The 14,122-nt window shown below is 54.2% G+C and overlaps 1 protein-coding gene across 1 annotated transcript in view; it reads left to right on the top strand.

The window, feature by feature from the left end:
* KSR2 (kinase suppressor of ras 2) overlaps positions 1–14,122 on the top strand; it is a 75,690-nt gene that overhangs the window by 38,657 nt on the left and 22,911 nt on the right. Inside the window, exons 7-12 of the mRNA XM_009320210.1 lie at positions 110–234; positions 3,501–3,669; positions 6,658–6,699; positions 7,045–7,111; positions 9,332–9,380; positions 10,088–10,455. Coding sequence (XP_009318485.1) covers positions 110–234; positions 3,501–3,669; positions 6,658–6,699; positions 7,045–7,111; positions 9,332–9,380; positions 10,088–10,455 — 820 coding nt within the window. The remainder of the gene's footprint in view (positions 1–109; positions 235–3,500; positions 3,670–6,657; positions 6,700–7,044; positions 7,112–9,331; positions 9,381–10,087; positions 10,456–14,122) is intronic.

The following is a 14,122-nucleotide window of genomic DNA, read 5'->3' as shown; positions in this document are numbered from 1 at the left end:
AGAGCGGTTTGCAAACGCAGGGTGACCCCAAGTACTCCTTCGAAGCTTTGATGTCTCTCCATCTCTCTCCCCCTCCTCTCCATCCCCTTTTCCCCTTGCTCCCTTCTTAATCCAGCAAGGTTAGTCCGGACAGAGTCGGTGCCCTGCGATATCAACAACCCCTTGAGGAAACCCCCCAGGTATTCGGACCTGCACGTCAGCCAGACGCTCCCCAAAACCAACAAACTCAACAAGGTGAGCTGCTCCACCCAGCTCTGAACACCCCCTTCATGCCCACCCCCTGCCAGGGGGGACCGGCCCCGTGTCGCCGAAATATCAGCGGCTTTTGCTGGTTCTTCGCGTGCAGCTGCTGCAGACAAGGGGACCGAAGCCAGTGGCATTTTCAAATGCCACCCGAGTTGGGTTCCTTGAGCCACCCCATTTGCCTCGGCTTTCCCAGCGGGGATGCTCCTTGCATGAGGAGCAGCAGCTTTCGCAGGGCATGTCCTTCGGGAGCATCAATCCTGTTTGATGGAGCTGGGTGGGAGCACAGCTCGGAGAGTAATTTCTAAAAGAAGGAATTTAAAAGCAAAAGGGGCCATGCTCTGGGCTTGTGTTTGGGGCAGGAGGGGACTGGTGGGTTGTCCCCAGGATGGGGCATCTCCCAGCCCCTCAGCCGTCTGCCAGGACCGAGCCTTGCAGGTGTCTCCATGGGTCTCCAGGCACATCCACCGCTATAGGACTGATGTGGGTGTCAGCGCCTGGGTAGGAGCTGCCTAGAAACCTGCCTGGGGGCTTAAATTAAAAAAATAATCCCATGGACGGGTGCTAATTCAAGGAGCAGAGCGAGGGTGAGCTTGGTGTTGAGGCAGGATGAGCCATGCTGTGAGCAGAGCTGCAAACCCCTCGCCCCTTGGGTTTCCCAGCGTGGGTTGCGTCCGCCAAGGTTATTTCTTTTAAAAACAAAATGGGATCAGCACTTCCAAAATAGCCTGTGTCCCACCGGTTCTGCTCCATTGTGGCCTTTCGGTCTCCAGGTCTAAGCCGGATTTGGGGTGGTTTGAGGTCTCTGCTACCACCTGAGAATTCCGTAAATAACAAATTTATTGTTACAAATAAAGCAAGCCCAGAATTTGATCGTGTCTCTGGCAAAGCTGGTCAAGCCAGACCTGACAGTGCACCTGGCTTGCTTGCTTTTGCCCTGCATTAATAGCGATAAAACCGGCACAGGGTTATTTTTGATGAAATTTAGAGCCTGCTGCCTTCAGTGGAAAATTTCTCGCGGGCGGCCGGAGGTAGCGCAGGGTGAGGTGTTTGCAGGCTGGAAGTGCTTGAAGCGAGGGAAATCCTCGGTGCGATGGGGAACAGGTCATCAAAACCCTGGCTTCCCAAAGCCTGGCAGGACCCCCAGCTCCTCCCGGACCTCAGCATCTTCTGGCTCTCGGCGAAGGCTGGGTGCCGGATGATGCTCTCCTGGATGCAGTTTTTAAAGCTAAAGCTCTTAGGAGATCCTTAGCGTAATGATCTGCTTTGTTGTTGTTGTTGTTACGGAGTGTTGCAAATGGCTTTTTGAGGCTGGAGAGCTACTGCAAGAATTCAAAAGAAATAGAGATGTGTTTTTGTTTTAGTGCCAGCCCTTCCAGTGACTCGTTTCACATAGGCACTACGCTCTTTCATTTTATTAGGGGGCACTGGGGAAGTGACTCGGCTCACTGATAAAGGCTTTGGGTGCGGAGGTCGTCAGCCCTGTTTCTTCTTCTGCCTCTGCTGTGCAGTCCTTTCGCCTTTCCTAGCTTTCCTCTAACCAGAGCGGGATGATGCACAGTGTGTGTGTGTGTGTATATATATATATATATATTTGGCTTTGAGGTTGAAGTTTCCTCTATGAATGTGCTTTATGCAACAGGGGCTCCTTCTTACTTTGACGTTTCTAAAAGCATTTCTTCAGCGATACCCTCTTCTCTGTGAATACCATTGAAATCTCATTGTTAGTGGCCTTCAGACTTGGCTTAAAAAATAATTTACTGTCCTGGTTTTGGCAGGGATAGAGTTAATTTCCTTCCTAGTAGCTGGTACAGTGCTGTGGTTTGGGTTTAGTATGAGAATAATGTTGATAACACACCGATGTTTTAGTTGTGGCTGGGCAGTGCTTACACCAGTCAAGGACTTTTCAGCTCCCCATGCTCTACCGACTGAGCAGGCTGGGGGTGCACAAGAAGCCGGGAGGGGGCACGGCCAGGACAGCTGACCCAAACTGGCCAACGGGACATTCCATACCATGGGACGTCATGCTCAGCATATAAAGCTGGGGGAAGAAGGAGGAAGGGAGGGACGTTCGGAGTGATGGCGTTTGTCTTCCCAAGTCACCGTTAGGCGTGATGGAGCCCTGCTGTCCTGGAGATGGCCGAACACCTGCCTGCCGATGGGAAGGAGCGAATGAATTCCTTGTTCTGCTTTGCTTGTGTGCGCGGCTTTTGCTTTACCTGTTAAACTGTCTTTATCTCAGCCCACGAGTTTTCTCACTTTTACCCTTCCGATTCTCTCCCCCATCCCACTGGGGGGGAGTGAGCGAGCGGCTGGGTGGGGCTTAGTTGCTGGCTGGGGTTAAACCACGACATTTACCCAGCCAAGATTGTCGTGCATGTCAGGATGGTCTGTACAAAATGTATGTGGGTTTCCTGGAAAGCCCAGCTCATTAAAAAAGTAATCAATTTGGACAAAATTACCTGCTGGGGGAGGCTTGTGCAGATTTTCTAACCCTGGAGGGATCTTGCCATGGGTGCACCTGTCTGGAGATGGGAGTGCTCAGTGCTGCTGAAGGTCAGAGCCTGTTAAGTGTCCCCAAGTTGGACGGCAAGGTCATGAGCAAGGTGGGAAATTCTGGCTCCAATTTTCCTTTTCAGATCTGATATCCAGGCAGGTCCTCCTCCCCGTCTGCTCGCAGGTGGCCCTTCCTCACCCATTGCAGTGTGCTCTGGAGGGGCGCGCCCAAAGCTGTCATCCTTGCCTTGGTTAGGAAGGGTCAACGAAGGGCAAGGGATGTCTTCGGATGCGTTGGCTGATCCTTTCAAATCTGCCTCGGCTCAGCCCCTGCGCCAAGCAAAGTGCTGGGTTTTTGGCTTGAAGGAGGTCAGCAGAAGCTGCCAGGTCCTTGATGTCTCTAAGGACCGAATCCCAGGGATGTGGCCCCCAACTCTGGTCTTGGTGGCCATGGCTCTGCAGAGCCAGCGGGGTTTAGGGAACCCTCAGCTGTGGGTGCATAGCATGGAGGGGCGGGGAGAGGAACCCTGTTTCTGGTGTGAAGTGGCCTTGGTGCAAACTGTGAATACAAATGGCTTTGGAAAAGGCGAGGCTGGGGCTCTGGTTGTTTTCTAGGGCTTCTGGAAACAGGGGACTGGGATGACCTGAGTAGCTCTCACTTGTCACCCGGGGTCCTCTGCACTGGAGCACCTTGGGGTGGCACCAGCTGGCACTGCTCTCACCGGCTCCTCTCTTCTTCTCTTCCTCACCGTGTCCTACAGGACCACATCCCGGTGCCCTACCAGCCAGACTCCAGCAGCAACCCCTCCTCCACCACCTCCTCCACACCCTCCTCGCCGGCCCCGCCGCTGCCGCCCAGCGCGACGCCCCCATCCCCCCTGCACCCCTCCCCGCAGTGCCCGCGCCAGCAGAAGCAGTTCAACTTGCCAGGTACCGTGCTGGGTTCCCCATGGGCTCCCCGCCTCCACATCTGCCTGATGAAAGGGGCTTGTGCCCCGGGGTGTCCTCAGGGTAAGGATCTGCTCCATCTGCTTGCCTGCCTGGACTTACACTGGGATGGGGAGAAGTTGGAAGCAGAAATGAGCAGCAAAGACGAGTTTAGGACAATTCAGGTTGGGAGGGAGCTTGCGAGTCTCTAGTCCAGCCTCCTGCTTGAAGCAGAGTCAGAGCTCAAGGCTCGATTCAGTTTGGTCTTGAAAACCTCCAAGGATGGAGCCAGCACAACCTCTGTGGGCAACCTGCTGCACTTGAGGCTACAAAAACCTTTCCAGGCATGACTTCTCTGTGGCATGTGCCCACTGCGTTGCCTCAACAGCAAACGGGAAACAAGGGTAACTTGGGTTGACTTCACTGTGTCTTTGGGGTGATGCTGGCAGCATGCATGGGGTGATAGTGGGGAGTAGCTGATGCTGGGGGTGTTTGATGTAGCTTGTCCTACCAAGTCTTGTCTGGGTACCTGGGACCCATCTGCTCCTGGAGCTCAGTCTCTTCAGGGAGGGTGGAAGAGGTAATTTGGTCATGGTGGCTGCAGGACACAGGATTTACATTGAATGGCCAAAAATGCTCCTCCTGGCCTGAGGACGTACCGATGCCTGCCCCAGCGCAGCTGCCTTCGGGATGTCCTTGGGCAGTGCTGCTGCTCCAGGGAAGGTCCCTTCCTGGAGGGGGATGGCTCAGCATTACTCCTGGCAGCGTGGAGGGGATGGACTGTCCTCAGCCACCCGCCTGCCTCTCCAGCTGCTCCCAAAAACGGGCCTGGCGAGGGGAGAGGAGGGGGAGCCATGGCCCTGACCCATCTCTGAGATGCTGAAACTCAGGATTTCGGGACTCCTGGCTGGCCTGGGGATGGTGACCCCCTGTTTGGTCCGTGGCCTTGAGCTTCTTTGACGGGGCAGCAGCCAGGAGGTTGGGGTCCATCCGGCATCCAAAAAACCTCCAGGGTTAACGAACTGGTCCAGGTAGGAAGGAGAGTCAGGACTGCTTCTACGGAGGAACCAGATAGCACCTTCATGCTCCGCTGATCTGCTGCACCGTGGTGATTCCTCCCTTCTGTCTTGACAAGCCTTCAGCTAGAGAGGAGGAGGAGAGAGGTGAGGGGGGGATTTGACTAGCAGGATCACATCACATCACATCACCACAATAACAAACATTTCCAAAAGCTGGAAAAAAAATAAAAACCAAGCAACACAGGCCCTTGTGTGCCCGGAGAGGCTGCAGCCGCGCACAAGTCTTGCTCGCTGGAGTGCCTGGGGCTCAGGCAGGATGCTGGAGGGGCACGAGGAAAACAGTGGAGGAGCTGTGAGGAAGCACTGGGCATTGCGAGGATTGATGTGACCCATCTGGCGAGGAGGGGCTTGGCTCCTGCTCCCCAGGTCGGGATCTCACCAGCTGCAGCCCTCGAGCCTCCAAGTGCTGGGAGGGGATAGTCCACAGCGTGGCTGCAAACCTGAGAGCACGGCGTGGGTTTCTATGCCGGTATAACTGAGTTCACGGTGGTCCAGCCAGAGCCAAAGCATCCTGATGTCTTGGCAGCCCGATAGCCGGGCTCGCAGCGATTAATGTCCCCAGACTGCTTGCTGGGCAAGCCTGGACCCTGCCTGGGTCTGGGGGGAAGGGACAGAGGGTCCAGCATTTGGTGACCCTGTCACGCATCACTTCTGGAGCAGAGACCTCCCTGCAGATCATTTGAGACGTGATTTCATGTTGTTTAAAGCAGAAACCACAGAAGTAACCCTCACAGTGGGCAGCAGCATCTCCTCATGGGGACCTGGACATGCTGTCGCTGCCACCGGAGCTGAGCCAGCGCAGGGAGCCCCTGGCACACTTGCCCGGCCAGCAGGGATGGAGCGGGGCAGGATCAGACCCCGGCAGCTCCGAGGGGGTTGCTCCCTGCTTTAATGCCTGTGATGAGCGGAACCCTGTGGCAAACAGGAGCTGATCTGACACAAAGCAGGATTTACTGTGCTTTCATCTTCCTGCGCGGGAAGTTCTCATCTCATCAAGATGGTCATCTTGGGGATTAGGATTTGAGCTTGGAAATTGCAACACGGTGACCTTTTTCTGCCAGAATTACCTTCGAGTCTCCTTTGATCTTGGCTCAGGGCTGCTCAGGTCCCACTGCAGAGCTGAGGTCAGTCTTCGGGGTCTCGAAGCTGGAGAGAAGCTGAGGGACAGTCTTTGAGGTCTTGAAGCTCAAGGAGAAGGTGCCTTCTGAGCTGGTGCTAACCTCTAGTGGCCTCAGCAGCTCTGTCTTGCTTCATACCCATGACCTGCATGCCCTGAGTCAAATCAGCCCTTGGGCTTTGCCCGCTGGCGACAGGGAGACGATGGAGGGTACCACCACCCAGAGCCCTTTTGCAGCGCTGGCTTTGGGCAGTGGCTCCTGGGGCTGCTGCCAGCCGCCCGCTCCTTTCGGTGCGCCGGGAGGGAGGCAGCCAGCCCAGGAAGGACGCATCTCTGAAGCATGGCAAAAATGCACGGTTAGATGGGCTGGATCGGGCAAAAACGGGCAGCAGCTGCAAATCCATTGCTTGGTGTCTCCATGATGCCGAGCGGTTCCTGAAGGCCGGTCGGGAGCCAAGCACTGCTGGCAACCAGGTGTCCAAATCCCACCGGCAACTTTGCAGATGACATCAACACTGTCCAAATGCATCAGCAGTAGCTGATGGTGGCAAACATTAAGTTATAATCCAGCCGGATCATTAGAGGGCTAAGGTCTTAATTTTTTGGCCTGGGCACCCTATGTGCCATCGTGGGTGGCATCCTCCGGAGAGATGGAGGTGGGAGAGGTTGGGTCATGCAGGGGGGGGGCCCGGACCTGGGGCCGGCAGTTTATGGTGCAGGATTCGGAGCAGGTCGGAGCCTCTCCAGAGTCTGGCTCTGCAGGTCGGTGTTTAAACCCCCTTTTCTCTTTTCCAGCTTCCCATTACTACAAGTACAAGCAGCAGTTCATTTTCCCGGGTAAGTCTCTTCGAAAGTCTCTCCTGTAACGCAGGGTGCTAAGATATCCCTTAGGGGGGTGGGTGCATGGCCGGCTCTCCTGACCCCTGGATTTGTGCAGGGGGGTTGTGCTGGGGTGGGGTTTCTCCCCAAAACTAGTATATTGTTGCAGGACCGTGCACTACTAAGATGCTACAGGGCTGGGTGACCCTAAGTTATACCCAGCTATAGCTAAGGGTGTAACTAAATTGGACCTGGGGACGAAGGGAGGTTTTCAGTGGGATTTAGTTCCCCCGGGTGCCCCTGGCACTGGAAAGGGCTCCTGGTGCCTCCCAGCCCGCCCTCACTCCATTCTCTTCTCCCCAGACGTGGTACCTGAGACGCCGACCCGAGCCCCGCAGGTGGTCCTCCACCCTGTCAACTCCAACCCCATGTGAGTGCCTCCCCCTCCTCCCGGCTAGCTTCACCTTCCCCTCCCCAGGCAGCGCATCGTGTGCACCCCACCTCCTCCGGGCACCCATGGGTGGTCCCCTGGCTTTGCAAGACCAGTTTGGGGCTCAGGGCTGCCCTTTGGGCAGGTTGGGGTGGATGGTCGTGGTGACCCCCCGGTGCTCCTGCCGCCCTAACCCAGCTCACGGCTCTGGCTTGTGTCTCAGGGAGGAGAAGGGTTGAAAGGAGAGGGGAGGGGATTGATTTATAACCCACAGCAATGCACCCACGCAGCGCTTCGCCCTCGGAAAAAAAAAAGACTCTCAGTCTGAGAAACTAAAGCCCAAGCAATTAATCTTCTACTGAATTATAAGCAAAGAACCAGGGTCTTTGAGATAGTTTTAATAAAGGCGGTTCTTGCAGCCCCACCTGTAATATTTTGAAGCCCAATAAACTTTGCACTGAAATTAGTTTTGAAATGCAGTATGTAATCGGCGTTAGGACTAGCTCTCCCCAGCAGGTCGGGTCTGAGCTGCTCCGCTGAATCTGGCCTTCACCAAGGTCCTCGCGCCTGTGCTGCCCCGGCAGCATCCCGCAGCCATGTTACAGTTCAGGGTTGCTTGCCGGTCCTTTTTATAAATGCCATTTTGTGAAGGATTTTACAAGCCAGGAGTTTAACAGATAGGGTCTCGCTCCAGGCTGTGATGCGGTTTGTGTCCGGCTCGCCCATGGCGCTCCGAACTCTATTGGCAACTGCCGGGGGGTCTGGCGGATCTCATCTCTGGGGGAGGCGATGGGAGGGACGGGGACGGAGCTGCTGTCCCCGCTGGTGGCTGGAAATGAATGGCAAAGTGGTGAAGTCAAAGCCTTTTATTTTTTTTTTTCCTTCCCTGCCCTAAAGCAAGGTATCAGGCGTAGGGCTGGCAGGCTTTTGTGGGAAAATAGCTTTCAATATGCAAAATCTGTGATTCTCCTCTTGCTCGCCCCACTGAAAATAACCCGTGGGAGCTGCTGAGGTTACCCCGGGCTTGGCTGGGTTAAACAGCAGACTCTGCTTCGGATACTCGGGAGACAGGTATTCGTGCCTGGGTTAAAGATCAGGCAGGAGGAAACTACTGCTCCTGCAAACCGCCTGTGCATCGTGGCGGGCAGCAGAAGCCGTCTGCATCCACCTGGGCTTTCTATGCTGCTTAAAATACCAGGGTCAGCTCCTTTTGTATACGCAACTTGTCTCCCCTGGGATTTATAGCTCTTTAGTGGCGACTGGATGGCATAGGAGGCACAGGACCACCGCGTGCGAGTGGCTTAGGGAGTGTTATGCCTCTCCTGTGATCCTTGCTGCCTCTGGGAGGGGACGCTGTTATTTATGTTAATGATAGTAATAACTTATAATATATTTATATTGTGTTCAAAACCACCCGAGCTGCTCCAGGTCATCTTCCTCACGGAATTTCCCTAATTCCCTGTCAGCTGTCGGGTGCAGCGGGACCCTGGTCATGGACCTGGTGGTGGGAGGTGCTGTGTAAGCGGAGAAGAAAAAGAGGAGCCCCTGGCCCAGGGAGCTGGGAAACTAGACAAATTTGGGTGCTCTTACTGCAGGAAAAGTCTTTGAAACCTCCACTTCTCAAAAATAATTGAAAAACCCGTTTTCTTCTTTTATGGCTGCTAATCAGCCGCGCTTGTTGCTTTGGCTGGTGTTCGTTGGGAAGGTAATTCTGATCTTAGAAACCACCTAAAAATGCCATGAATGCATGCCCCAGTGCTGCCTCGATAAGGTCAAAAGCTGCGAGGGTGTAAATCTGTCCCTTACCCTGGGTTAACCAGGGGTGACGCCTCCCAGGGCGCACAGCGATGGTGCATCCTCCGCACCGTGCGCTTTGGGCGACGGGATGGAGACCCGGTCGTGTGCTCCCACATCACCAAATCCATCCTGGAGCTTCACGCATCCAATATTAATTGATGCAGTAATGACTATTGCTCGTTCCTGCTATCCTCACCCCTCCCGTGCGAGCACCCAGGGCCGTCCTCAGGGACGGAGGCAGCCAGGGTGTGGGTGGGAAGGGGTTGCTCTCCCAAATTAGCAGCGAGCCTGGTACTTCTCCTCCCGGATCCCTTTAGTCCTGGTGCAGAGCGATGCTGCGGGAAGCAGGACTCGACGCCTGCGCGTGCTCCCCACCAAACCGTGGTTTTTTACCTGGCGGTAATTCAGTGATTCTTTTAACAGCCTGGAAGGAAACCCATTGCTTCAAATTGAAGTGGAGCCCACCTCGGAGGTGAGATGGCTGGGCTCGCTCCTCTGCTTAATGGGCCTTTATTTTATGTACATCTTGGGGCACATTTCACAGGAACCAGATAAGTTTAGCATCTGTGCGGTGAAATTGCTGATAATTGAATTAATGGCCAGGCCTGATCCTGCCCAGGCATCCGTGTCCCCACCCCATGAAGAGGGACGCTGATGGGCTTCGCGGCTGCCTTCAAATTTATAATTCAATGAGTTTTTCTGAGATGCATTAAAAATGCGGTGGAGGGGAAGGGGTGAAGGGTGAGGACGCGGATGCAGCTTTTAATGGGCATTGTAAATCCTGTAGAAAGCATATACAGAGCGTCAAGAAAAAAGCCAGACCTGTCTCGGGGGGCTGGGGGCTGCAGACTGGGGAGCGCTGGGTTGGGAGCAGTCGGTATTAGCAGAGCACGGCTCGGCAGGGGTAGGATGAAACACTGCTTTCAGAAAAATGAATTGTGTCGCTTTCTTATATTTAACCCTGGGGTAAATAAACTCCCTCCCTGCAAAATCTGGGTTTCTGCTGGCTTTGCATAAAGCGCAGCCGCCCGGTTGCCTTTGGAAGGTACCTGCCCGGTTTCTCTGGGTCTGAGTGAGCAGTAGGTGCATCAGTGGGGTTTTGTCCACGTCATCTTCCTTGGCCACAGTTTTTTTTCCCCCCGTTTTATTATGCTCACCTCCCTTTGCCCCCCCCTGCAGAATGAGGAAGGCACTGAGGAGGCGCAGGAGTCCGAGGATGACTTTGAAGAGATGAACCTCTCGCTCCTCTCCGCACGCAACTTCCCCCGCAAGGCCAGCCAGACCAGCATCTTCCTCCAGGAGTGGGACATCCCCTTCGAGCAGCTCGAGATTGGCGAGCTCATCGGCAAGGGCCGCTTCGGGCAGGTCTTTCACGGGCGCTGGCACGGGGAGGTGGCCATCCGCCTCATCGACATCGAGCGGGACAACGAGGACCAGCTGAAGGCCTTCAAGAGGGAGGTGATGGCGTACCGGCAGACCCGGCACGAGAACGTGGTGCTCTTCATGGGAGCTTGCATGAGTCCTCCCCACCTTGCCATCATCACCAGGTAAGCTTCGATGTCTCATGCTCAGCTGGAATAATTTTTTCTTTCCGAAACACCTTCCTGCAGTCAAACGTTACTGGGAGGCAAGGCTGGCTCTAGCAAAGAGATGTTCTCCATCTGCTGTGACTTGTGCTGCGAAGCAGACAGCAATCCCATTTAAGTGAGTCCAGGCAGATCCATCTCCTGTAGAAGTGGAGCTTGAGACAGGAATGGTTTGTTTTAACCAGGAGGGATGTAATCTGGTGGGATCGGCAGCTTCTGTTCTGGGTTTTTTGTTTGTTTTTTTGGTTTTTTGCATGGTGCCCTGGTCAGGTCCCTGGATGGGTGATGGGGTCTGGACCCTGCTCAAGCATCGCCACAGCGTGGAAAAGCCTTTAATTGTGTGAAGCAGCTGGCCACGTGTAGACACCAGGTTTCATCAATAACTTGGTGCTGTGAAAATAGCTCGGGTGTCTGAAGGCTTAGCAGGATGCAAGTGTTAGGTCCAATGGTCTGTGAAACGGCCAGAAGGGCAGCAGAGGTGGGAAAACTGGGTGCTTGCAAGGAGAGCGGGTGCTCCATGAGACCGGAGCCTGACCATGGGAGGTCTCCTCGCTCCTGAGGATGTGGGAAACCTTGCAAGATAAGTCACGGTGTCCTGGAGCTTTTCTTCCCTTTCCCAAAGCTGTTGTCTCTATTACATGTAAAACTGGGTATGGGACTAGTAAGAGTGAGTTTGGGACGGGGCCAGGGGAGGGAGGTTGAGGTCTTAAAGATCTGCTGGCTGGGTGGCTGGTGATGCTCAGGGTCATTGCAGCAAAGTGCAGGAATGAGACTGTTGGAGGAGGCTTCTTGCAGCTGGTTGGGAAGCAAGCTGGGATTTGGGGTCTCCCAAACCATCCCAAACACTCCAGAGCTGCCTCGGTCTCAAGGAATTGCCACATACCCGCTGTCACCCACGCGCCTGGTGGGAAACGCGGCACCGAGCATCCCGGCGTACTCCTTGCACGGGTGGGCAATCACAAAATCCCCGCTGGCCTCGAGGCGGGGAGGCCGCAGCTGATCCCAGAGCAGCTGTCATCATGTGAAATACATTTATTTCTGAATAGTCAGTTATTTCCCTCACCTCTAGACCATGCATTCAGCCGCGGGGCTTGATGTGGTGCCGCTTTGCATCCCGCCACGAGTTACCTTCTCTCGGAGAAGTTTCCCCAAGGTGAGGTTGAATTTCCAGCCTCCTCCTGGCAGTGTTTCAAAAAGCCTGTGCTGAAACGGCAACGCTTCTGACAGCCATTAGCTGTGAAATATTGCATCATCCCTTCCTAATGTCCCCTTAAAAGCAGCACCTCCCAGCCCCCCAGTCCCAGCTGGGGCGGCTCTGGCGGGTGCCGGGGTGGGGGCTCTGCTCTGCTCTCCCTCTTGCTCAACAGCAAAGGATTTCAACCCAAATTTGTGGCTCTTCATGCCATCGCTTGTTCCCTGCCCCCGTGGGTTCATGGGCTGCATTTGGCTCAGGAGTTGCATCCTTCGGAGACAGGGTGACTCCAAACGGGGGCTGCCTCTCCCCAGCTGGGGACGGGGAAAAATAGGCTTTTTATTTTGGACCAAAAATAGTCATCTGGGAAAATTCAGCAGCGTTTCAGATCTCCATCTATTAGCTAGCTTCAGGTCAAAAGCTTTTTGAAAAGTGTGCAAACACATGTATTGATCGATGTGTCAGAGACCCCATCCATGTGTTACACCGGGCAGCATTGCCGCCTCTACCCAGATGAAAACGCAGCTTCTCCGTCTCACTCCGCTCCGCGATCCCTTTGCAGCCCCTATTTCCTCAGCTTTTCAATCCTATTCAATATCAAAACCCGGGCAATGTATTCTTTTTTTTTTTTTTTTAGCTACAAAGCGTTTTCTATTCTAATGCCTCTTTTTATAAAACCGTAAAGGTGCCATTTTTGACAGTTTGACAAAATAAATATGTGCACTGCAGAAGCTTGATGCATTAATATGAGGTCTGTGAAGCGCGCTGCTCGCCTTGCTTTTCTTCCCAGCTGCACTCGGTCCCTTTTTTTAAGGTCAAAGTACAGCTTTATTGGATTGCCCTAAATATAACCTGTGCTCACGTCGTCTCCGAGCATTGCCTGCTCTTTGCCTACAACTGGCAACCCGCTTTTATCCGTATTCTTCGAAGGCTGAATCAACATCATGATAGTTTTTCAATTGCAACTGGAAACCTGTTTAGTTTTCTTCTGTTGGGATTTCTGGGGCACAATCGGTTCGTGGTGCTGGTGGTGGGCTGGCCACGAGGATGCAGGAAAATGGAGGGGGGGTGCTGGAAGGGGGCTCAGAGCTCAGTCTCGGGGAATTTTTGGGGAGCCCAGGACTGCATGAGTGCACATCCCTTAGCCCAAAGGTTATTGCCAGACACAATTTATTCCCCTTTGAGGCTTCCCGTGGGGCTCTGTTCTGCTGGTGCTTCCCCAGGAGGCACCTCTGGGGCTCTCAGGGCAAAGCATCCCTTGCATTTCCCGGGGTGACAGCGCAGGGATGCTCCCTTGCCCTTGTGCCTGCAGTCCTTGTGTGGCCTATCCTTGGTTGAACATTTTTCGGGGCTTCTTGGGACATCTCTGGTCATGTCCTGTGAGGAAAAGCCTTCTCGCCATGTGGAGGTGTCCATCCCATGCATGTTTCCTTGTCTGGCCCTGCTTTTTGGTCTTTCCTAAGGGATACGACAGCCCTGGGGACCCTTCTGCCACGGCACAGATGGGAGCTGCTGCTCGGGCGTTGTAGGGAATGAGTCTGGGAAGAGGACAATGCGGTGTGAGCTGGACTGGGAATGGTCGAGGATACTGGACATGGTCCAGGACGTGGCACTGGGGGAGGAGGGAGGCTGGTGACCCCGTGCAGGGGAGAGCATCGCTCTTCAAACAGGATTTTTCTGAAGGGACTCAAGTTCTCCCCATGGGTTTACGGGAATAACTTTAAACCAGGCTTTGCTTGGAGCGGGCAAAAATCAATCCCAGCTGTCTGATGGGGCTAATTACAGAAACAAATCCAGGATGTCCAAATTTCCTCACCTGCTCCTCCCCACGTGCATCCCCGGGGCTGAACTGGCTGTGTGCAGAAGAGTCCCCTTTTCATCTGCGTGCCTAGAGGTGGTTGCTCGAGGACGTTTTTTTCCACCAAGAAAAGAGCAATTTCTTGTAGCTGTTAAAGAAATCTCTGTTTTCCTGCCGTGCGGCATGCTGGAAGCAGCTGCCCGTCCCTGGAAGGGGCTTTACCATGCCGTGCCGCCTGGTGCTGCCGGAGGGGGGTTATTTATAGACGGGTTTATTTTTACTTTTTCACGTCCCTACGTTTTCCTTCCTGCTCGCTTGTGATATTCAAGGATCATCTCATTAGCAGAAAGAAATCTCCCCTTCCAAACACCATGGCCCACAAGCAAAAGCTTGGAGGGGAAACTGAGGCAGCGACTTGCTGATGGCGTGATGCTTAGGGTTAACGCTCTGATTTTCTCTGCATTAAGCATTGGTCTGCCCACGTGATTGGGACCAGACTTAAGGCTTAATATCTTCATCAATGACATAGACAGTGGGATCGAGGGCACCCTCAGCAAGTTTGCAGATGACACCAAGCTGAGTGGTGCGGTTGACACGCCAGAGGGACGGGATGCCATCCAGAGGGACCTGGACAAGCT

The sequence above is a fragment of the Pygoscelis adeliae genome, unplaced genomic scaffold (assembly GCF_000699105.1).
Source record: "Pygoscelis adeliae isolate BGI_AS28 unplaced genomic scaffold, ASM69910v1 Scaffold483, whole genome shotgun sequence".
NCBI lineage: Eukaryota > Metazoa > Chordata > Aves > Sphenisciformes > Spheniscidae > Pygoscelis > Pygoscelis adeliae.
The sequence above is the reverse complement of the archived record's forward strand: the minus strand, read 5'-3'. Positions and strand labels throughout refer to the sequence as shown.